We start from the raw sequence: 24439 nt of genomic DNA on the forward strand, positions 1-24439 counted from the left end.
ATATAGATTTCAAATTTAACAACCAAAAATAAATTCAACTTGTTACATGAATTTTCCAAATCTCATTATTCATTCACATATAATTTTTTTTAACATCATTATCAATTCATCTAAGTTTCAGAAGACATAAAAAATATTAATTCATTTTTCAAGTGAAATACGCTAATATAATTTATACAAATTTTATAAAAAAATTAACTCATGGGTCATTCAATGTACGTCAATTTATAAACATACTATAAACAAATTTAAAATAATAATTATGAAATTTAGTTCGTATTTCAAATGAGATATAATTTTTTTTATTCAAATTGAAAAAAGAAGTAGAAATTTTTTTTTTGTCAAAATCTCACAATATATTCAATAAAATGACTGATATATAGATATATCTTCAAGATTATTCTTACTATTAAACTATGCACACACATTGTGTGTATAAAACTATAAACATAATTTAAATAAGATTTTTTTTTAATTTTATCAAATGCTTAATATAATAATAATGGATAGAAATTAGCGAGAATATTGTAATTTGAGAAGAGTAATATTGAAAATAAGTTGCAATTGCAATTTTGAGAAAAAAATGTTGGCTTACATTTTTTATTTTATTAAATGCTTAAATTTATGTTTAATTTAATAATAATTGATAGAAACTAGTAAGAGACATGATACCATTTGATAGCGATAATATTGAAAATAAGTTGTAATGATAATTCTAGAAAAAAATATTGGTATAAAGACAATCTGATAAACAAAAAATGGTGTCATTTGGATGGTAGATTCTTTAGATGATAATAATATTATAGATATATATATATATATAGAGTTTTGTTATGTTATTAATCAACCGTGTTCATTTTTGTGTTTATCAATAATATTACATTAAAATATATTCAATAGATGAGTATCAGCTCATTGATGAACACGAAAATAAAAAAATTGATAAAAAACATAACATATATATTAAAGTTGAGAACATGATATAAATCGTCAAGGACACCAAAATATGTATATCTATTTTTGTCACTTCATTATGGACAAATTCATCAAAATTTCAATGTGATCTATCATTATTTCTTATAATTATATTTTGATTTTTATTTAAATATAACTCAAATAAATTATAAAAAATATTATATAAGTACGCAACTGGTGATCGATATACTAATATATATATTATATGTGGTGCAATTTGTTGGTAAGAAAAGCACCGAGAGTCGCCGCATGCTACATGTGTGGGTCTCATTCTTCCGCCACACGCTATGTCTCCATCTTCTTCGTCATCGCTCTCATCACCTAATCTTGTGGTGGTAATTTAATTCAAATTAATTTTTTTTTTTTTGAGAATTACTGCTACTACTACATTCTCTCCTAGAAATTACCACCACCAATTTTCTTTTAAAAAATATGAATTCTCTAAATTATAAAAAATTCGAGTTACATAACTTGATCGTATGCAATCTAGTGTTTTACTAAAGTATTTATCTAATTAATCTAAAGCATTAAATACATGATTATTGTATAGATATAAGTTTCATTTCATGGTTTATTAAGATTTCATGTACTAAGGGTTTATGTAGTATTTCGTGCTCGAACGAGAAACGGAGACCGGAGACAGTTAAAAAAATATTTTAATTAAATAATTATTTTTAATTATTTAATATATGGTGTAAATAAGTGAGATTTTCAAAAATGGGCCTAGGTAAAGTATTTTTACTCGTCGGGTCATATTTTAAACCGTACGCAAATTTTAGCAAGTCGGAGGACTTTTTAAATGTTCGAACAATATTTTAAAAAGCGTTTGGAAGAGGATTGTGAGGGACCAGCCGCGATCTATTATGTGTTGGGAAGTGTAAGCCTCGATCGAGATTTGGCTGAGAGGGGAGATTGCGTGGGGACTGTCCTGGCGAGGGGCTAGGTTCTGAGAGGACTGAGTTGTGATCCCTGGTGGTCCAATCGCGGTCTGGTCGAGCATGAGGATTTGCGCATGGCTATAGCTCGATCTAGCCATGCCACGCTGGCGTTGGGTGTTTCCATGGATACCCTATGCATGGTTCAATGGGTTGGTCCAGGGGGAGTCCTAAGGGTTCGGTCATGGTCCTAGGGTGGCTGGCTAGGGTCTGGTCTTGTTGGCTAATTGGGGCTAGGGCCGAGGGTTAGCGCCTAGAGTCAAGTAGGGTTTGGGTGGTTCTTGCGTGCGAAAATTCCACCAGCTGGTCAAGGGATATCGAGGGCCTTAGGTGGTCTGAAAAGTGGTTTAAGGGCTGGTTATGTAGGTTCGAGTCATGATTTAAGTTTAGAAAAGTTTGGTTGAGTTTCAGGTTGATTCAGATAAAATCGGGACCCCGGTCCAAGTTTTAAAAAAAATTATATAAATTATTGCATGGGCTCGAGTTTACGTTTAGGAAATGGTTATAAATATGTTTTGGGGTGTTTTAAGTAGTTTGGTTGGCTTCGGGTCGAAATTTTGAGATCCAAGGGTAAAACGGTGAATTAGGGTTTCTAGGGACAAAATAATCATTTTGCACCGGGTCAAGTTAGCGGTCCTGGCAGCGCCCTGAACACTAAAATTGCATGTTTTAGATGTATATGTTATTACGAATATGACTTTTTATGGAAATACGAAAAATACGTTGCATGTTTGGTTTGAAAAAATTTACATATATGTATGATTTTTAGAAATGATGAATACGATGACATGTTTTGAATGAAAGAAGTTGGTTGTGACTAATACGAACACGGACACGAAAATGTAAGGCAAAGGCTCAGTGGATGGGTAATACTGTCACTGATGTCTCCGCCGCCGGGTACCCCGGTTATACGTAGATGGATCCATCGACTAGAGCTGATACAAAAGTCACAACTAATGAACGAAATTCAAATAAAGAAAACGAACACGTATATGTTGATATGATGCGTTATGGACACGTTTATGCTTTGACATGTCATGTTTAAGCTTACGCTTTTGAGATCATGAAATGTATTTTAATTACAATATTTTTCACGGTTGCATGTTATGTATATATACTTGCTATTATGGTTCAGGTGTGTTGAGTCTTTAGACTCACTGGACGTGAATGATGTAGGTGGGTATATTGATATAGAGAGTGGAGGCGCCGAAGACTGTTCGACGGGGCTGGATCATGTGCGCACGCTAATCCGATGACCATATTTTTTCCGCAAATTATGTTTACGAGTTAGGAGTGAACATGAATATTTCTATGCACTTTCGTTTTTATATGTTGATGGATGAAAGGACTTTACATGTCGTATATTTGAATTATTTTAAACGACAGTCTAAGGTTTGATGATTTGACATTTTTTTAACTGCAATATTTTTATCAGTAATTGAATACTTTTATTTTAAAATATGTGATTGACAGCTGTTATTGCATGCATGAGAATAAATGTAATTTTCGAAAAATATTTTAAAAAAAAAAAAATTTCTAGTAATATTTTAGTAGCACGAGTCGTTTCAAATTCACTAGTTTTTTTTATCTTTCAAATGGAGCATAGCATTTTAAAAAATATCTAATATCAAGTTATATAAATTTAAAAAACGACGACCACCATATGTTAAAATAGGTTTATTTCGTCAAAAAATGTGTACGCGTTGGTGGAGTATGTGACCGTTTGACATATAGTTAATAACTTGATTTCTCGTACCAACACTTTGTCGAAAGCGTTTTTCGCACCAAATTGGTATATACGATTTACCTGTCTAACGTAGTTTATAGAATATTATGTTAGTCTGGAGATTTATCGAATATTCGAATACGTATCAAAAGATAACGACAACGAATTTCATCTCTATACAAACTTTTACATCTTCTAGGTTAAAATGCTCAATTTTCATAAGATCTTTTTGACTGTTATTCAAAAGGTCCAATAATGTATATATATTGGACCTTTTTAGGCAATTATAGAACCTGGGAGAGAATTCGGATTGGTCAATAAAAATCGATTTCAATGCTATTCTTTTTTTGTTTTTTCTGAGTTTATCCAATTTCTCGTGAAAGGTAAATTGGGATAAAGGAACCATGTGTTGATTGTCCTCTAAAGGTATGTTTTCTTCTTTCTTATCTAAAAAGGGAATAAATAAATCAATCAAATTCCGGGAGGCTTCATGAAGTGCTTCTTTCGGAGTTAAACTCCCATTTGTCCATATTTCTNCAATACAGATTGATTTTTTTTTTTTAAAAAAAATAATGATTAACTATAAGATCAGAATAACAAAACACCCCTTTTAGATTTAGGTTTATCAATTAATCAAAGTTTGGTGGTAAAAACTTGTGTAAGACGGTCTCACGTGTCGTATTTTGTGATACGGATATCTTATTTGGGTCATCAATGAAAAAGTATTACTTTTTATGTTAAGAGCATTACTTTTTATTGTGAATATCGGTAGGGTTGACCCGTCTCACAGATAAAAATTCGTGAGATTATCTCATAAGAGACCTACTCAAGTTTGGTATTATAATATGCGTTCACTATTTCTTTGAATTTTATTACTATTTCACCGAACATATTTGGTCTTAATGCAGTATACATACGATGTGAACTTATGACATCGAAAACAAACTTTGACTATTTAAAAGACCAAAATTTAAAATATATCCACACGATGATTTTAGTAATTCTCTTACCTCTATTGTTATATTACCAACCTTAGCACATAAATTTCACGCAAATATTGTCAACTGATTATGACACACACACACACATGTATATTTAATTTCAACATGCTTGGATTAATGTTATCCGTCTGTTCTTAATTCTTACTGCACACCCCAACACTCACTAGAAGCAGCTAGTGACATTAAAATATATCATAATCTGTCTCATTATATAATTAAATATTCCATGGTTCATAATATAAGCGCAAGCAATCAACTAGGAGATTATTACATATTGGATTTTCAAGAGCATAATGCTGAGAGAGAAATCGTGAAATGATTTTGTGTTCGTCATTGAAAGGATAATTATTCAATTACATGCTCTCACTATGTGAATATACTTGTCCCATCCGACTGATAGGGCCCAAAATCATAATCCCTACTCGATTCAAAAGAAGCAAATCGGTTTTACTGCTCACTCTCGAAGACAGGGCGATTCCCTAGTCAACTATGTCATTTATACCTTCGTCCGATGAGACTCAATCAATGAGATTGCTGACGCCGATCTCACAACTGAGAAAGAAATTTTTGTCTAAGAGCCAATATAAAATTATACGACTGGAATCTGACTATTCTATTGATTTTCACAAAATAACGACTTTTAATCAAATATTTTATTTGAGAATTCAAAGATATAATACATAAACCCACATATGTGATATATTATACATTCAAAAGATTGTAATTTTTATTACAAATTTTTTTTTTAAATGAAATTTCTTGATCTTAGTGGTATTATGACATTAATGATAATGCAACAAATCTTTCTATTCTTGTTTTTTTTAAATCAACGGAATCTTAGTCGCTGTCTTTTGGTATGTTCTGGATAAACTAACGTGTCAACACAATAACATGCAAACAACGTTGATCAGATAAATTACACTGGACAAGTGTGTTTAGCACGCTCAACTGAGAAGACCGATACATGAAAATTCAATCACAAGATTTCTTGATAAAGTATACACATATCCTACCAACTCAATTACACCTTGAGGTAACTTTCTATTCCTTAGTTACGTCAAATGTGAATGCTTTTATTGGAATAGCATGGATTTGCGTAGGTAACCACAATTGTGTCAAGTCTATATCCAACTCCTACTCTATTTTGGATTTTAGACTTCATATTCATGTGATATAACATTTACCTTATCATTATTAGGACTTTGCAAGGATTTCAAGTCTCTTTTATTGGTTATATAAATCGAACACACACACGAATTTATCTTTTTAACAATATATTATATTTATAGACGTAATAACATCTTTCATTTAAGACACAATGCAAGGAATTAACTCTTGCAGTTTTGTGAGATTTTTTTTTATAAATTTTAAGTTTCACTCGTTAGTTTTGGACATTTATTACGTAATATTTGAATAATTTGACACAGTAATTTCAAGATTATGCAACAGAAACCTTCAAGATGGAAATTAAGAAACTATAGCAGATCAGGATCGGAGCAGATTGACCGTATTGGAAAATTTGGTACAAGGAAAGATTGTCGGTTCACACAAACCCTAATTTCTTATTATGCATAAATATGCGTGAAAAACAAACAATAAAAAGTTCGTATAAATAAAGTTATGCCATGTACACTGTAATATTACAAGCTTTTTGGGCCAAACCCAATAGAACTCGAGTCGCGAACTCTAAACATATTTTAAGTCGAATATTAATCTATTCAAATATTATAAATCTATGCCATTTAATTTGTGGGTGACAATATATATAAAAAATTAATAAATTAACCTTTGTATGAATGGTGTGTCCCATCTCTTTCTTATCTTTGAATTGAGCTTTTTCAGATTTGGTGGATTGGTCATTATGAAATGGGGACTATTTGATGATTATATATCAAACTGTTCGATGAAATAAAAGGATAATTTATACAGACAGACAGAATGAACTGTCTTCATGACACAAACTGTTCTAATTATTGATTTTACAAATTATGTCTTGATCTCACAATATTATTGATTTCTTTGATCATTTTATATTTGATGGTGTGAAAGTTTTTCAGTTGATGGCCACAATTGATAAGAACGCCAAAGACCAAAGGCTACTAAAAAAAGTTGGGATAACAGCGTGGTATGAAACAGAAGAAGTGCTGGTACACAAGAATACACGATTCATTCTTTCTTCTTCATCTTCTACGGCAAGGTTCAAAGGGCTCGACCGAACCAAGTAAATCTCTCGCGCACTTTCATTCTTGATTGATTTTCGTTCGTATCTCTGTTGTTGACAATTATATGCATTTGAGATTGAGCGAAAAAAGAGTGCCTCATAATCGTCTCAAACTACCAAAAAAAGAGTGCCTCATAATCGAGTGTATGAAATTATTGTCCTCGAGTAAGAAATTATTGTACTTTGGTGCCTCGTTACCATTTGCCCCCACTATCTTATCGGCATGCCTGTCTAGTTGCACATCAGAGACTATTTTTGTTCTGCATCCTAAATAATACATGCCAATTGATTTCAAATAATAATAATAAGACTGGTCAATTATTTCCAAGCAAATAAAAATAATGGAATGAATTTCTATTGGATTCAGTTTTCATCTGAAATTACACATTGAATTACATTTGAAACCGAATATTATTTTTAGTCGATCTAGTCATATGATGATTGGTTTTTTTGACACGTAGTTTACCAAACCCGGCTCAAAAGTAATAAACAATAATGTAACAGTCGATTAGGTTATTTACAAGCAATATCAAACAAACATTTATCAATAATTGGAAAATCAAGAAATGATAATTTACCCAAAACTAAAATAGAACTTCACAGTTCACTGCAGTGAGAGCTCAAACTCGGACACAGGTACGGCTCTGCTTCACTGCAGTGAGTGTTCAAACTCGGGACAAAGTCCGGGGAATTTGGCATAGGGACCAAGTATTATGTACTTGTTCTGTTGATCATAAAGAACCGAGTTTTAATGTAGCAACGATCATATATAATCTCAAGACTTTTAGCAATTGTGTTTTTCTCAACCCGCAAAATGTTCATTTTAGCTGACTCATTTATAATTATAGGCTTGAGATTCTCTACTTGCTATAGTTCTTTTCATTGTGCCTAATGCATGCTTTCCGAGAAAATAGTTTTTTTTAAAAAATCAATTAACTTGTTCAATTTTAAGTTTGATATTTTTAGATTTTCAAATTTTGGTTTTAGTATATGAATTGTTAATTTCCGACATTTTTTGTCCAATTGCAGATGTGTAAGCGGAAAATACTGACATATATAACATTAAAAATTACTGATATGGTATCGAAAATTTTTGGTTTAAACAAATATATGCTGTCAGCAATTGAAGTCTACCAAAAAATTTTAAAAAATTAGTGGACCAAAATCCAAAATTGAACAAAATACTAGCTTCAAAAATTTATTTCATTTGACAAGAATAGGCAATAGTTAAACATTCACGATAATAATTTAATTTGATAATTAAAGTTGAATCAGTTCATTGACGATAAGTTAATTACTACCTCTAATTTTTTCCCATTATGATATCGCCATTTATAACGATCGTGTTTTAAGAATATGATTTGCTTTTGATTTTTTTTTGTTGTCTGTTATTATTTTAAATGTTAACATGTGTTTTTCTTATTTAATTTCCATTCAGATTTTGAGACGTCTCCTACTTGATATTCTTCTATGGGTCGAATAAAATTGAAAACACTCGGAAAATTCAAAATATACTCGTCAAGATTATGAAAAAAAATAGAAGATAATTTTACACAATTTTAGCTTTTAGAAGTAAAAAAACCTAAAGATTTAATCCATTAGCTATTATTTATCTTTTATGTAAACCAATTATTCCTCATCCTACGTACCTCCATAAGTAAAAATAATTTAGACAATGCTAGCCTCACCTAAATGTTCGAGTCAAAGTTTCCAGAAAATAATGTTAGTCAAAGTCAACCTCTTGGCTGAGCTCATGGCATGCCTCAGCTTTAGTAAGAAAATCAACCTTATGGAATTTTAAGGTTGATTGTGGAATTTTATTGGGTTTTTCCTCGTCTATAACCAAGTCCATTCCCATCTGTAAGTAAAGCTCCTCACAGAGACACGCACACATAATATTCACAGCAGAATTGGAGAAGCTATAATGGGAGAAGTGAAGTTGATTGGTGCATGGGGAAGCTCAATGGCCTGGAGAGTTGAAATGGTACTCAAAATGAAAGGAATAGAATATGAATATGTACAGGAAGATATGACCAATAAGTCCCCTCTGCTTCTTCAATACAATCCAGTACACAAAAAGGTTCCGGTGTTTTTGCACAATGGCAATGCTATAGCCGAGTCTTTGGTGATCATTCAGTATATTGAGGAAACTTGGGAAAATGGTCCATCAGTGTTGCCGAAACAACCTTATGACAGAGCTGTGGCCCGTTTCTGGGCTAAATACTTCGATGAAACGGTACAATATATTGCGACCTTTTGAGTTTTATGATTTCATCTCATCGTTGTTTTTGAGTTCCCGGTGATGCCATTAATCACTATGTGATTTTTTGTAGCATCAATCATCTGTAGTATGAAAACAAAAACTATATTTGATAGTAACAATACGCCAACATTTTAGGGATATTCTGAGCATCATGTATGGAACATTTTAATTAAAAAAAATAGACATTCGGTCTCAAATTGTTCTTTAGATCATACAGGACTTCATTGTTATATGAGATTTAAAATCATCTTTACTTCATTTGATGAAATTAAGTTTGATTTGCTTTATGTCAGTGTCTTCCTGCAATGATGAAGGCTTGGACTGCAGGGGAGGAGCGAGAGAAGGCCAAGGAAGAAGCTATTGAGGTTTTGAAATTTCTGGACGATGAAGTAAAGGGCAAGAAATTCTTTGGGGGAGACACCATTGGATTTGTTGATATTGCGGTCAGTTGTGGTGCCTATTGGTGTGGGATAATCTCAGAAGTGGTGGGACTCGAGATCATAACGAAGGACAAGTTACCGAATTTATGTAAATGGATTGACGAGTTCGTCAATTATAGCTTCGTTAAGGAAAATCTGCCCGATCAGGGTACATTGACTCAGATTTTCAAGGCCATCTTTCTGGGCAGTGCTGCTAAATGAAGACCCAGTTTGTTTTTCTTGTAATGGGAGGAAACAAATATTTGTTGGGGAAAAAGATTTTGGGTTTTGGCTAATGTTAAGTGGAAATCAATTCTTTGAAACTTGGTGCGTCAATAAAGGGTAACAATGCGCTCTCTTTTCGTATTTGAGAGCTTTTTCCGTCATTACATGAGTTCGGTGTCTTCGTAATTTGTATGATTTTAAACGTGTGTAGTAAAAAGTTATTTCAATCTTTTAAAAAATTAAGTCTCTAATCTTCACTGGATTTGGGCACTCATGTCCTCAAAATTAATAAAAAATAAATAGAGTAGGTCTTTTGTGAGACGGTCTCACGAACTTTTATCTGTGAGACGGGTCAACCTTACAGATATTCACAATAAAAAATAATACTCTTTGCATAAAAAGTAATACATTTTCATGGATGACCCAAATAAGATATCCGTATCACAAAATACGACCCGTTATTCGACCCATATAAATATGAACAACCCGAATGTTTAATACCGCTAAAACCAAACAAGCCCTTAAGTGATATGAAAATGTTCGTGAATTCAAAGTAATTTTATGACGCTGCTTACTTTTCAAAATTATGTTATTCTCGAAACTTGACGCAATCGCACACACGTCTATAACACTCTAGATTATTGATATATTATATATTTCTAAAATCGAGAGACCTTGCCTCACAACGACCATTTGCTTTCAGATTTAGCTTAAAATATGTTTAATTACTTCGAGCTTAATTATTCAAGCCAATTGGAAAAGAAAGAACTCCTAAGCCTATGTTGAAATCCAACACATAAAGCTAAAATACTTATAAGAGAGACGATATAAACTTGGTAAATCAATCTAACCAGCCATCCAACATTTGACTGCTTCTAATCTTCTAGATACGAAGATGAGCGAAAATAACGAGCATCTTTCTAAAAGAGTGAGTGCAGTATAGATATACATATTTAGGAAGAGCACAGTTGTAGAATTACATGGCTCCTCCACAAAATTTAATATCGTGCGATCTTGTCTTCCTAACTTTTTGAGTCAAAAGTCAAGAAATCAAAGAAAACGACTCCTATTTCACCTTGCTGAGCTCATGCCATACCTCAGCTTTAACGAAAAATCAACAAGCTAAGGTGTCGAGCATTCTTTGGTAGATCCAAATGGTAGTGAATTAGTCTTCCTTGTGTTGGTCTAGGTAGATAGATTTCCCCACCCCATTGCATGAAAATAAAAATAAAAATAAAAATTCAACAAGGCTGTTATATTTTATAGTCTTTCTTGACCAAGAATCCATCGGGTTTGTTGATATTGCAGCCGATTTCAGTGCCTGTTGGTATAGGCTCATCTCAGAAGTGGTGGGACTCGAGCTCATAACGAAGGAAAAGTTACCAAATTTATGCAAGTGGGTCGACGAGTACGTCAATTATAGCTTCGTCAAGGACAATCGGCCCGATCAGGATAGATTGATTGAGATATACAAGTTCATGTTCCTGGGTAGCAGTGCTGCTAAATGAAGATCCAAGTTCATTATTTGTTTAGTGGGAGGAAACAAAGATTGTTGGAGCGAAGTGGGGCTTTGGCTACTGTTTGACTGTTTTTTCTGAGGCTAAGTGTTAAAAAGATTGAGATTTGAACCAAACTCATCTCAAAAACTTGTTAAAAAAGATAGATTGTCCAAGTCTATATATGCAACTCTAAGGGATTTTATCCAACAGATGAACACACCCTTTACGTACGCCCATAAATAAACATCTGTAGCGTGAAGTTTACAAAGATACAGCTATGGACGCAGTGTGTCTGAGCTATGATATCATGTAAGATTGAGACTTTGACCTATCTGAACCTCAAAAACTCAATGCGAGAGGATTGTCCAAATCCATATATGCAACTCTCAGGACTCTATTCAATCCATGTGTGACATGTTAACAGTACATTTTTTTTCTTGTATTATTTATAATGTGAGATTATTAAAATATATGAGTTTCTTAGTACGGGAAAAAATGGTTTAAAACTGATAGAAATCCAAACCACCAGATGCAAAATTTAATTAAATATTACTACAAACACGGTGTACCATAGGCTTTCGTAAAAAGTCATGCACAGTATTTTCATGCCCCAAATACCAAATATTTATTAAAATAAAATAACATTAGTTTTTCAGACATAATTTACCGACTCAGTTCTTGTGGAAGTCTGGATCCTTCACGATTGTAACAGGGCATGATGCATTTCCCATCACGTAATTAGTCACGCTTCCTAGTATTATCCTATATTACATTGAAAACGTAAAGAAAACAAAATCAATTCTTGAAATCACATATAATAAGTGTTTTGATTAAAATTTTCGTTATTTTGCAACACTCTTTTATTTTATTATATTATAAAATCTCCAAATTCAAAATATAAAATTCTAAATCTAAAAATAATTTTATCTAACAATTTCTGGCATAATCTTATGGCTACAGTAACAATTTAGTTTTCCAAAATGACTGACACCAAAGATATATTTCATTCCCTTCAATATTTATTTTATATTCTTCCGTCCAAAACCCCAAAAAAATAAGCCCTTGGTATCCTAGGAAATTTGTTCACTGCATCCAGTTAAATTTATTTGTATCAAAGTATCATTCAGAAATATTAGTTCGAGTTCAAAAAGATTAATAGTTCGAAATTCGAACATGATTCATTTGGTTCAAAACTAATTATGAGCAAATGTTTGAATTCAAGTTCGGCTTGAAAAAGATAATTTCAAACACAAATCAACCGATATTCTCCATCCAAGTCGAAAATGGACAAACCAATTCGATTTCTTTGCACCTATTCTCAAAAAATGACCTTGAATCAGGTGGATCCGGGAAATTGGCCTGTGGTGATCTAATGTGATTCCAACTTTTATAGTTTTAAAAAATAAACATTATTTTTTTCATAACATATTTTCTGCTCATATTTGACCGAGGAGAACAATATTTAGTAAAAATTTCAATTTTAATGTTAAAAAAATTTTACCTTTGGATGGTGGTGAGTCCCCTGCTTCCCATGACCAAAGAATCCAGCTTCAAATCTTCAACAGCTTCGCAAATCTTCTCTCTCGCATCTCCCCAGTACAGTTTTGTAATAATGTTTATCTAATAAAAATTCAAATGAAACTGTGATTATACGCATAGATTAACACATTGATTTAATCAAACAAATATGGCTAAAAAATTCCACACAATGAAATAAAAATTTGACGAAGAAAATAAAAAGAAAAATAAACCTCTTTCTGCCTGGCTGCAGTGTCGAGCATGTCGAGAACTTCAATATCGATCGGAACATCGTATTTCTTCATGATCGTAGGTTCGCGAAACTCGGACAGTGGAATCAGAGCTACAAATTCAATATTCAAACTTCAAAATCAAGGCCCTGTCGTTGCCAACAATGAAATGGAATTGTTTGACAAATTGTGCTCCATCATTGTAACTTGTAATCTATATTGACTGATTTAAGATATATGAAATCATGAAACCACTTTGAATCCAGATTTCGCCATAACCTCCCGTTTTATCAAACAATCAAAAAGTGTATGGATCATGCTTCACAAACCACACATGAAAAACACTAGTAAATCCGCAAACAAAATCGTAAAAAAAATGAATCGAGAAAAATTCGTACGAGAACCGGATTTAAACCACAATCGATCGCGCGACTCTTCGATGGACTGGGATTTGATATGGACTATATAGAAACTGTCGCCTTTGTCAGCTAAATTGTCGATGGCCCACTGCAGTGCAGCTTTGCTGCTCTTGGAGAAGTCCATCGCCACCCCAACTTTCCTGTCTTTCACCATATTTTCCCGAAATACGTAAACAATAACGATGGATTATTCACGCCAATGTGCAATTGCAGCAGGAGAAATACAAAGGCTGTTGCGTGTTGAAGCTGAAAGCAGATTTGATTCTGTTTCGAGGAGTGTGTGTGAATGTATTCCCTTCCTTCTTCTTCTGAATGTTTGTCATTGACGTAACGCTTACGCGTGTAGCATCAGTACGAATGGTGAAATGGGTCGGGTCACCCACGTTGTGCCCGTTTCGTGTATATGGTTTGTCATCCCTGCGTACAAGTATGATAACGTGCCGTACAATCAAATATTCACGTTTGATTCCAAAATAATTCTACCATTTAAATTTAAATATTGCTGATTAAATTATATTTTAAGATAATATGCTGAATGAAACAACAGTTTTTATGCCCGCTTCAAAGTTATATTAACTATGGTGTTGATTACGATAACTCATAAAGATAATCTTGAAATATTGTCTGAGACGGATCTCATATCTAACTCGACTCATGAAAAAATATATGAAATAAATCGACCGTCTCACGAAGATAAATCCGTAAAATCTTCTTACAAAAAGACATAATTATATGATATAAAGAAAAACTTAATCTTTGGACACGAAAAAGGAATTTGATCACAATACATTATAGAAAGTGAGAGCTTCCACGTGCTTCCTATGTCTATTCATTCGTTCATTATCATCCAACCATGAAATTGCTTTTTTAAATTATTTTATTCAAAGTAAAGATTATATTATTATAACCCCACAATATTATAAGAAAAATAGGAATGGCTCTATCTGAGATTTGTAAGCCACGGCTTGAACTTTGAAAATTGGGTTCCTAATATTTGTGTTCAATCTTTTTTTATTCTCTCATTAAAGAAAGTTTTAGAAACCGTACATGTGTGGATTATTAGACTCTATGAAAGAAGTACACAAAAATTCTTATAAAATCGTGTTACATATCAATTTTGTGAGATAAATTTCTATTTAACTCATGAAAAATGTTATTTTTTATGTCAAAAATAGTATTTACATTCCACATTTGGACCTGATCGACCTGTTTCGCCAATATAAATCAATGAGATCATCTCTCAAGAAACTCATTGAAAGACATAATAATAATAATCGAAAAACTAATTAGCATTCAAAAGGAAAAATATAATTTTAGTCATATAAGTTGATATTTTTTGGATTTTAATCATATAATTTTTTAAACTTTGGTTTTCATCCAATAATTTATATTTTTTTGATCTTTTTTTCCCTCAGAAGCCACTAAACTCGTTGAATATTGCTTAATTGACATCGACACTCTTCTACACGACTCTTGATGCGAGAATAAAGTCTATATTACGTTCATTAAAATCTACTAAGTCAAAAAATGGAAAAAAAACAAAACAAAAAGATATCCAATATCTTAAAATGTGAACTAAAAAATTTGTTGTTTCTTTTTTTTGTTACATGGATTTTAATATATATTCATTCTTATCACATAAATCATGCAAGAGAACAACAATGCGAAATAAATAATATTAGTTAAATTTAATGAATTCACATGAAAAATTATTTAAAAAAACACAAATTGCCTAAATAAAATGCTAACTTATAAGACTAAGATTGCTTCTTTTTTTTCCATTAAAAAAACTCGATATTGCATAGACAAAAATGAAAAATAAAACTTGCAACGTGAAAATATGACATATTTGTTTCTACTAAAATTTCTAGATATTTCGACAAGAAAATCGTATCCAATTAACCAAAACGATGCAATCCACTTTAGTTAATCCAACTAAATTAGTTGAAGATACTTCACAGAAGTTTAGTTAAAGAGATCCAAAGCATGATGATTATGTGTCTGACTATCAAATTGGAGTTTCAAGTAGCTGAAAACACAAAAGTCAAGCAAATATGTGTCATGCTCAGATCCTTAATTTGTCGCCATTTACAATATAAACGACGGGCAATGGAGCCCTACCCAATTAAGCCAGTAAGCATTACTTGAAGAACATGTGACAAGCTTCACATTCAATGGCAGCTCGGTTCTTTGGATGCGTACTGGTTGTTGGTTCCCAGAAAGGGTTGCTCGTAAAAGATTTCACGAAACAAACTGAGCAAGAACCTTCTTTAGTTAGCCTTCGCAGTAACCATCAAATTCAGCCCCGAAAAGTAGGACAAGAATATTCCTATGTACAATACATCGAAACACAAAATTGAAAATCCAAGAAAGTGTAGAACATAAACCATGGTCACATGTGCAGCAAGTTCCTTTTTGCATTTTCACCGCCTCAACTTTGACGACCATCTGAGCCTGTTTTACTGTCACATATAAATTCTGCAAGTTTCTAAAGAATCCAGCCAATTTTTATAGAGCATAAACTTTCTATTAGAGCTGTATCAACAGGAAATGGCAAGTTGAATGGTCAACATTAAACCTACATATAAGAAATATAAACAAAATATGCCAAATACATGCAAATGACAACTTCATCGCAAGAAACTCGATAAAAATTAGATGCAAATAAACAAAAGGAATACTGACTATTGAAAGAATTACCCAAAAACAGCTAAAGTTGGGTATCATTATCTTGCTAGCTCATAGGTATTAATTGAGTTATCAAGAAGTGTAATAAAAAATATATTTGAGTCAAAGGACATGGATCAAATTCAGAAAACTATAGCCCACTAGTAAGTAGGTTCGATTTAGATTTCCACTTTTATGGAGTTCCAAACAACTAATCCCAGTATTCAAAATGCACCAAGTATTCAAAAGGATTCAAGTTATTCAACCAAGTTAACTTCTATAGAAAAAATAAATGTTTCAAATAAAATTTAAAGAACCCAAAAAGCAACTAATTTACGTAACAAAATTTTTCTTGCTGCGTCAATCAAGAAAAACGAAACAAAAAAACACCAACCTTATTAAGTTCCAAGAATTCTCCTCCAAGTGTTTGATACTTAAATTTGGCCTTTTTTCATCATTAATCCCATGGGATTGGTCAAAACGAACAGAATCTCTATTCATCATCTTCCTCAACACATCAAAACCATCCAAAAACAGGCAAAAAATATCAAGAGACTCCAACAAAAGAGATGTAAAAAGTCCACAATCTCGAAAAGAATTCGAAAGATTATTCTTTAATCTTTGAATGTGATAAAGTAAAATAAAACCCCCTAAATATGGCAAGTGGTGTGGCTTGTGAGGGTCTGTTTTTGTGGTTGAAGGCACTATAAGACATCTTCTTTTGTTTGCAATAATGACATTTCAAGAATATTTTTTACAATAAAAAATCTATACAAGTACAAAGACAATTATTTAATGAATGTACTTAATCTCTGTCAGCACACCATCGTCAGGCTTGCCTGAACTCCACGTTACCAGAGACATAATCACAGCAAAAATGCTTCACTTTTTAGCCATTTTGTATGCATCAAATGTATGTTCCTACTCCAAACCAGGTTGATTCCGGGCCCTTTCTCACTGAAAGAAAAGTTTGGATGAAAGAGATCGCTCCTAAATTTTTTAACTGAAAGAAATACAAAAAGAAAAAAAAATCGCTATGAGAAGATGTTAAAAGAGGAAACGATACCTGTATCTATCTGGTGTCGATCATAACTAAAACTTGAGTTAAGAATTTAACTATGATTTGGAAGCTGAGCAAATGTCCCGGGATTTGGACTACATCCCCCAACCACCATCTCCTCGTACATTTCATATGCACGATCAGGGTGACCTGACTTGCTGTAAGCTCGTATTAGAGCATTGTATGTAAACACGTCAGGTTTAAGACCAGTAACTTGGAGTTCTTTGTACATATTTCCTGCTTCCTCTATCATCCCAGCAATTCCAAGATTAATTATCAAGGAGTTGAAGGTATAAAGGTTAGGGGTCATCCCCTTGTTTCTCATCTCACAAAGAAGAGACATAGCTTCCTCGTTTTTCCCTGATTTACCAAGGCCATTGATCATAAGATTGTAACAAAACAAATCTGGATCCAGGCCAGCCAGCTTTATTTCCTCAAAGTAGTACATGGCTTCATTGACTCTTCCAAGCAAGCAAAAGCAGTCAACAAGAATGGTGTAGGACTTCAAATCTGGTCTAATCCCTTCCCTAACCATTCTATAAAAAAAACCACGAGCAGATTCAATGTCACCTATTTTCCCAAATCCATTTATTAGGATATTGTAGATAGCACAATTAGGTTTGCATCCATATTCGATCATCTCTTCGAACAAATTCTTTGCCTCATCTAGTCTCTTGAGTTTCAAAAAACCGTTTATAAGAGGACCATATGTACAAGGAGTGGGAGAAAAGCCTCCACTTATAAGTTCATAGTATAGATCTATGGCTTTCTCTAAGCTGCTGGACTTGACTAGACCATAAATCAGTATGTTATAAGTTATGGTGTTAGGTTCAATTTTTCTATGAAGCATCTCATGGTACAAATTGAAAAGTGCACCCACCTTCCCAGACTTCCCAAGATAATCGAGTAACAAATTGTAGGTGGAGACGTCAGCGACACAGCCAGAATTCTTCATCTCTTCATAAACATCCCATGCCAGTTGTGTTAGATGGATATCAAGAAGCCCCTCGATCAAATGATAATATGCTTTCACAGTTGGTTGAATCCCAAAACATTTCTTAAATTTCTCGAATAACCTATGAGCATCAAGAGATTTCTTTTTCTTGGACAAAACTCTAAAAACAGGTACCATTATTGAGCCATTTTTGCAAAGGCCTACAGAAACTAATCTTTCGGTGAAAGAAATAGCATGATCTAACTTGGCTTCGTTCAAAATTCCATCCATCAGATTTTCCCAAAAGAAACTGTTCGACAAATTATTCCTACTACGATAAAAAAAATCCTCGGCAACTTTGAAAGCATTCTCTACCATGCCAGCTTTTACAACACCCGGGAGGAGAGTATACAGAGTTACATAATCAGGATACATTGTTTTTCTCATCTGATGGTAAAACCAAAAGGCTTCAGTAATCCTATTATCCTTTGCTAACCCATAGATGATCGTGTTGTATGTAAAAAGGTCCGGGAGACAACCCATTTCAGTCATTTCATAAAGCTTCTTCACAGCCAAATCAACCTCATAATTCTTACAGAGACAGTCCAAAAAAGTGTTGAAAGTAATCGTATTTGGAGGACATCCACAGTCCATCATGCTCTTAAATAATTTGAAGCTTTCTTGAACTTTGCCCTCCTTCCCAAATCCAGCCAACAGTGTGTTGTATGTCACAACTGTTGGAACAAGCTTCAAGTCCTGCATTTTGCAAAACATCTCCCATGCCTCACTAGACCGATCAGCCTTGTAAAGTGTGTCTATCAAAGAGTTGATAATAATCACATCAGGCTGACAACCACTGTCTATCATCTCAGAAAGTAATCGAACAGCTTCATCAATTTTCCCGGAATTGCTATAGCATTTCATCATCACATTATAGGAGATTGAATCTGGCACAAGTCCACTATGTTTGATTCCATCAAATATCATTTTTGCCTCTCTTAGCCTACCAACTTCGGCGAGGCTGTAAAGAGATACATTGCAGGCAACAACACTGGGAGCAATGCCACGAGCTTTCATTTTCTCAAAAGTTTCAATAGCATTATCAGCTTCTCCAAGCTTCCCATAGTAGTCGATGAACAGGATGTATGTATATGCATTTAGTTTAATGCCAGACAATTCCATATTTTCACATAGTTGTAATGCTTCATCTAACCTGTTTAATCTCAAAAGCCCACTAATCAACGTGTTGTAAGTATGAAGATTTGGTAATATCACTTTTTCTTTCATCTCATCTACTACTTGAAATGCTTCATTGACTTTCCCAACTTTGCATAGCACACCAATCAGTACAGTAAAAGTAACTACATCTGCTTTATAACCGTCATCCTCCATCAGGGCCCAAATTTCTCTAACAGCATCCAAATCTCCAGAGTCACCAAACTTGTCCAACATAGTGATATAAGTAACTCGGTCTGGCTTATGGCTACCACATTTCATCTTCTTAAACACTTCTCTGGCAATGTCAAGTTTGCCTACATTACAAAGTGCATCAACGAGAACAGTATAAGTGACAGCATCAGGTGCACATCCCTCATCATCCATCCTCTTCAATATATGATAAGCCTCATCAATTTTTCCAGCTCGTCCAAGAACTCGAATGCAGATGGTAAAAGTATAAACATTTGGCCTCAATCCCAAATTCTCCATCTCTTCTAGCAATTCCATGACTGTTTCAGTATCCTTTCTCTTACCACAGGCTACCATTAGTGCAGAATAAGTCTTAAGACTCGGCTTTAATTCTTCTGATATCATTCTTCTATAAATTATTAACGCCTCCCTACAAAACCCTTCTTGAAGAAGCAAATGTATCAATCCATTGTAAGAATATGCATTCATTCTGAACCCTGCTTTTCTCATTCTTTCAAGCCCAAACGGTGCCTGCCTGATGCCTCCTCTTATGCTTAGACCCTTAAATATGATCAAGTAAGTATCTGAGTTCCGGTAAATAATTTGCTTTTGCATTATATCAAACACAACAACCATATTCGTTATCCTTCCATGCACCCTGAAATGCTCGAGCATATAGTTGCATGTTTCTGTAGTGTGTATAACACAAGGAAGTTCTGCAACAGTTTTAAAAAGAAAAAAAGCCTGATCCAAGTCTTGAGTTGACTTCAATATCCCAATTAATTCCTCCGAAGACATGTCTTTACTGATTTTTCCCTTCATTTGCAACGAAAGGCATGATTCTTCATGGATGGTCTCAACTAAATATAATACAATAAGTCATTGTGCAAAGACTTTAGACCTTGCTTGATTTTGGTTTTCAGGAAATACTACTTATCCCCCCAAAACGAAAACAAACACTATTTTTTAACTTTTCTTTTCTTTTTCAAAATCACATTTACCTTATTTTTAGGTTTCATTCCACAATCGAATTCTTTAACTTAATTTTTCGTCAATTTCAAAAGATATTCTATTATTATATTATATTCTAACGCTAAATATACTATTCTTAAATTTTTAAATAATTTCAAACGTGATTTTGACACATACATTAATATTATTATTTCATTAAACAAACCAAACACACAATTTATTCACCCAAAACATTTCCCCGGGATATTCTCACAAAACTCTTCCCAATAAATTCTGAAAACAAAACCAAGCAAGCCCTTATTTATCTAAAGACAGAATTTTCTACGAGTACCTTGGACGAAATATTGTCACTGTTATCATCGTTATCCTTCTTTCCACCAAATAATGAATGCATTCTGAGAGATTTCTTAACCATTCCACTTAGGCTTCTGGGTAATGGCAAATTTTGTCCACCAACATGGCTTGCATTGTGATAGAACTTACCTTGAAACAAAAGATAATGGAAAATACCATGTCGATGTCAGAAAAACAAAACGCACATTGAGTTTATAGGCTATAATTTCCTTAATGTATATATTTTGCACATTTACATAACACCTTTCGCTCTCCTTGTCTATCATTTAAACATATACAAACTGTGTGTCCCCTTTCGTGCTTCATAAGCTGCTATTACTCTTTAAATTTAAATTCTATTCGGTTGTAATATTTGAGGTATCAATGACACGATAAGCCCAAAATTTAACCCTTCAACATACTTACAATAAGGTACCCAAGTTGAAGAACATTGCGCGTTAAAGACCATTAGGACCCTTGCTGAATTTATAATACTACTAGTGCTAAATATCATAAACCCCAAGTCCCACAAACACAGCTGGGATAGAGATTCATTTATCCCAGCCTACTGGGGATAATAAATAAATAAGCAGCAGCCATGTCTTAAAAAACAAAACATACTCTAAACCGTCATTTACCTGATTCTTTGGCATTTTTTGGAATCTGTCTCCCATGGTTTCTTATTTTCTCAAGCCAATAGTCGAAAAGCAAAACACAATCATTCAAAAGAAGCATTAATTATTTCACTTCGGATGCATAAGATTTAAATCCATCTTATGCATTTAGATTCCTTTTCCATTATATGTTTCAAATCATTTACTACATTTTAAACATGTGTTTCATTCAATATGGATCCCATATCCTCCTAAACTCAATAATTTGACGTCACAGCTACAGATACTCTTCTGAGATGCAAATCGTTTTATCCAAAAGCAACCTAAAGAAACATTTTCCTAATAGCAAACAAGTGTCTCTTGCAAAATACAGACTTTTCAACTGACGCGCCAGAGTTAAAAGGAATTCTGGTACCAAAGTTTAACAATTTACACAATTTCATTTAATTTCCCATTTTCCACGACTAATTGCCGCACATATAATATAAATTCTAAAAATAGCGGTCAGTGGAAACACTCTCACAGCTAAAAAAAATCGATCTTTATATTACATTTAGGGTACATTAGGCAATCAAAACCCAAATTATTAGCTAAAGCAAGTTTATGAAGAACCCTCATAGCCAAATAGTTTGTTTGCATAATCTCAAACAGAATCAGCATCCAGGCTTAGCATAACGGATACAATCACCCCAAAAAATCTTTCTACAGAAAACATATCAAGCCAACAACAAAGAGAGAGAGAGAGAGAGAGGGGGGGGGGATGGGGAAATAGCTTACTTGAAGAGAAGGAAGACGCAAACGAAGAGGGAAATTGAGCCACTGAAGCTGCAATTGGAGCCATTGCCATGTCTTTATCAAGCTTTTACAGAGATATACTACTTTCAGTAGTGTAGGATGAGATCGGATTAGAAAGGTGTGCTTGGTTTGTCACGTTTCTTTTAAACTCATGCCTTTCAACATCCAAATACACAATTAGTTAAAAAATAAGGAAAAAAAACTACACACATACATATAAACATACTCAAAGTGTAATGAACCGAATAATATAAAAATATTGGTTTTAAGTTCAACCTCCAAAAATATGTAATATTCTAATTTGATTTAAAGTTTGAAAATACAACTATTTTAGCTCAAGATTGAGTTCAGTTCGAGTTTTTCAAAACTTGGTGTAAGCATAATCGAACTATATCTAAAAATGGGGCAAATTCAAGTTATTTGAACCTTAATTTGAGTATATTTGAACCAGAGTTGTGTAACAACACAGAACAACAATTTTTTAAAAATAAAATTACAACAAATCCATAAGTGGGAGCATATAACAGGGTGGATCCAAAGCAATTCTTAGTAGCAAAATAAATGTTCACCAACTGATTATATGTCTTGAAATAAGAAACCCACAAAAATTCGAGCCAATATCAGACTAATGGTCAAAAACTAACTGCGTCTGGACAAAGTAGAGCGAGAGCCTTATCTCTTGCTAACTCCGAAATCGAGCTACATATTACACAAAACATACAAAAAATCCAGAAAATAAAAAAAGTTCTTTGAATGATGTTGCAACAAGATTAATTATATTTGAATCACAAAAATATGGATTCTTTGACACAATGCTAAAGATAATAACTTGAAAAATACCAGAAAGGGCCATTCCCAAAGGAAAAGTTACATGGGACGGGTATTTTGGGCTACTTTCATATCAAAATTTATAGCGAGAGTCTAAAACGGTGTACGAATACAAAGAATCGATGATACCATGTAGTCATATTCCATTGAAAAACCAAGATAATAAAATAAACACCTAAAAAACCGAGGAAAAACTGTAATTTAACTTTGAACAGAGAATGAGGTAACCAAACATTCATGTCCCCAAACGAAACAACGAAAAGATTTGGCAAACCCAAAAGAATAACATACTGAAAAATATTAATCAAATAAAAAAATAGAAACAAAAACAAGGTAAGTTGCAAACCGTTCCAGGTTTATGGAGAAGCTTTTCGAGACCAACAGAGATTACTATAACAACCGCGAACACACCAGAAACTGCCAAAGTCGGAAGTGAGCGGCTGTAATGCCTTGAATCCCACCCCGCCCGATAGATACCTGTGAATGCAGCCAGCCCATAGCCCATTCATTCTCATTCACATCAACTTCCAAGACATCGAGGAGAGAAAAAAATAAAGAGATTGAGGAGCGAAAGGAGATACATACGATTATATCACCCCTTCGATAATCAGCGATTCACCAGGCTGAGAAGCGCAAGGAGAATGGTTAGCGAAGCTAAAGATAAGGTGGAGTGTTGTGTGTGATAATAACATTTAGTCCGTAAATATAATAATATATATAAAATAAACATTAAACAGAACATCAAATTTCAACTGGTGTCGATAATTTAGGATATGAATAAAATAAATTCATTTGTGTCACAAAAACATTTGATTCATATTTAAAAATCGAACATATTTGATAATTTTTTTTAGCTAAATTTAAACTCGTGAGTATTTATTAAAATTTTTTTATATATTTATTAATTAATTTGTATTATATTACACCACTAGATATTTTTTAATAAACAGATAGTTGAGTCCACCCAGAGATGTCAAAATTAGACACGATCCACCAACCCGACAAAATTCAACCCAAAAAAATCAGGTTTGGGTTTGGGGTTTTCGGGTTCGGGTCAGATCGGGTTGAACCCGATAGCTGCCCGAAAAAATGATCGGGTTGGGTTGGGTTCGGGGCAACCCGATGGACCCGAGTTGACCCGAAAATTTTAATTTTTTTAAAAAAATATAATTAATAAATATTGTCTATATTTTTATATATTGTATGTCTGAAAAAATATTTATTATATATTTATATCATAAATTTTCATAATTTAATATTTATTTTGAATATTTTTTATTTTCTAAACAAATTTTTTTTTGATTTAGTAAATATATTTTATTTTTTTACAATTAGACTTTCAAATTTAAATCATATATATGAGGGAGATTTTGTTATTATGTGTTTATATTAAAATAT

At 33.1% G+C, this 24439-nt stretch overlaps 3 protein-coding genes across 13 annotated transcripts; 1 reads left to right on the top strand and 2 right to left on the bottom strand.

The window, feature by feature from the left end:
• Positions 1-8683: 8683 nt before the first annotated feature.
• On the top strand, positions 8684-9926 carry LOC140969063 (probable glutathione S-transferase). Its single transcript, XM_073430278.1, has 2 exons — positions 8684-9094; positions 9415-9926. Exons 1-2 carry the CDS (start codon positions 8783-8785, stop codon positions 9760-9762), a joined length of 660 nt encoding a protein of 219 aa, XP_073286379.1. The 5' UTR covers positions 8684-8782; the 3' UTR covers positions 9763-9926.
• A 1826-nt stretch (positions 9927-11752) lies between these two features.
• Positions 11753-13748, bottom strand: LOC140969062 (universal stress protein PHOS32). The gene is made up of 4 exons (XM_073430277.1): positions 13411-13748; positions 13016-13125; positions 12766-12884; positions 11753-12026 (listed from the first exon to the last, which is right to left on the bottom strand). The coding sequence occupies exons 1-4, from the start codon at positions 13583-13585 to the stop codon at positions 11936-11938; spliced, it is 495 nt and encodes a 164-aa protein (XP_073286378.1). The 5' UTR covers positions 13586-13748; the 3' UTR covers positions 11753-11935.
• A 1655-nt stretch (positions 13749-15403) lies between these two features.
• On the bottom strand, positions 15404-23745 carry LOC140969077 (uncharacterized). 11 transcript variants are annotated; one of them, XR_012173878.1, is made up of 8 exons: positions 23627-23745; positions 23388-23518; positions 22196-22368; positions 20803-20954; positions 17165-20315; positions 16493-17055; positions 15819-15885; positions 15404-15684 (listed from the first exon to the last, which is right to left on the bottom strand). XR_012173878.1 is itself a non-coding variant. In XM_073430292.1 (7 exons), exons 4-6 carry the CDS (start codon positions 22263-22265, stop codon positions 17211-17213), a joined length of 3327 nt encoding a protein of 1108 aa, XP_073286393.1. In that variant the 5' UTR covers positions 22266-22368; positions 22858-22912; positions 23388-23518; positions 23627-23745; the 3' UTR covers positions 15404-17055; positions 17165-17210. The 11 variants fall into 11 exon arrangements, 3 of the variants coding, with proteins under 3 accessions (XP_073286393.1, XP_073286392.1, XP_073286395.1); XR_012173877.1 differs by having other exon boundaries at positions 15819-15893; XR_012173879.1 differs by lacking the exon at positions 15819-15885.
• Between the last annotated feature and the right edge of the window lie 694 nt (positions 23746-24439).

The sequence above is a fragment of the Primulina huaijiensis genome, unplaced genomic scaffold, assembly GCF_012295235.1.
Source record: "Primulina huaijiensis isolate GDHJ02 unplaced genomic scaffold, ASM1229523v2 scaffold40231, whole genome shotgun sequence".
NCBI lineage: Eukaryota > Viridiplantae > Streptophyta > Magnoliopsida > Lamiales > Gesneriaceae > Primulina > Primulina huaijiensis.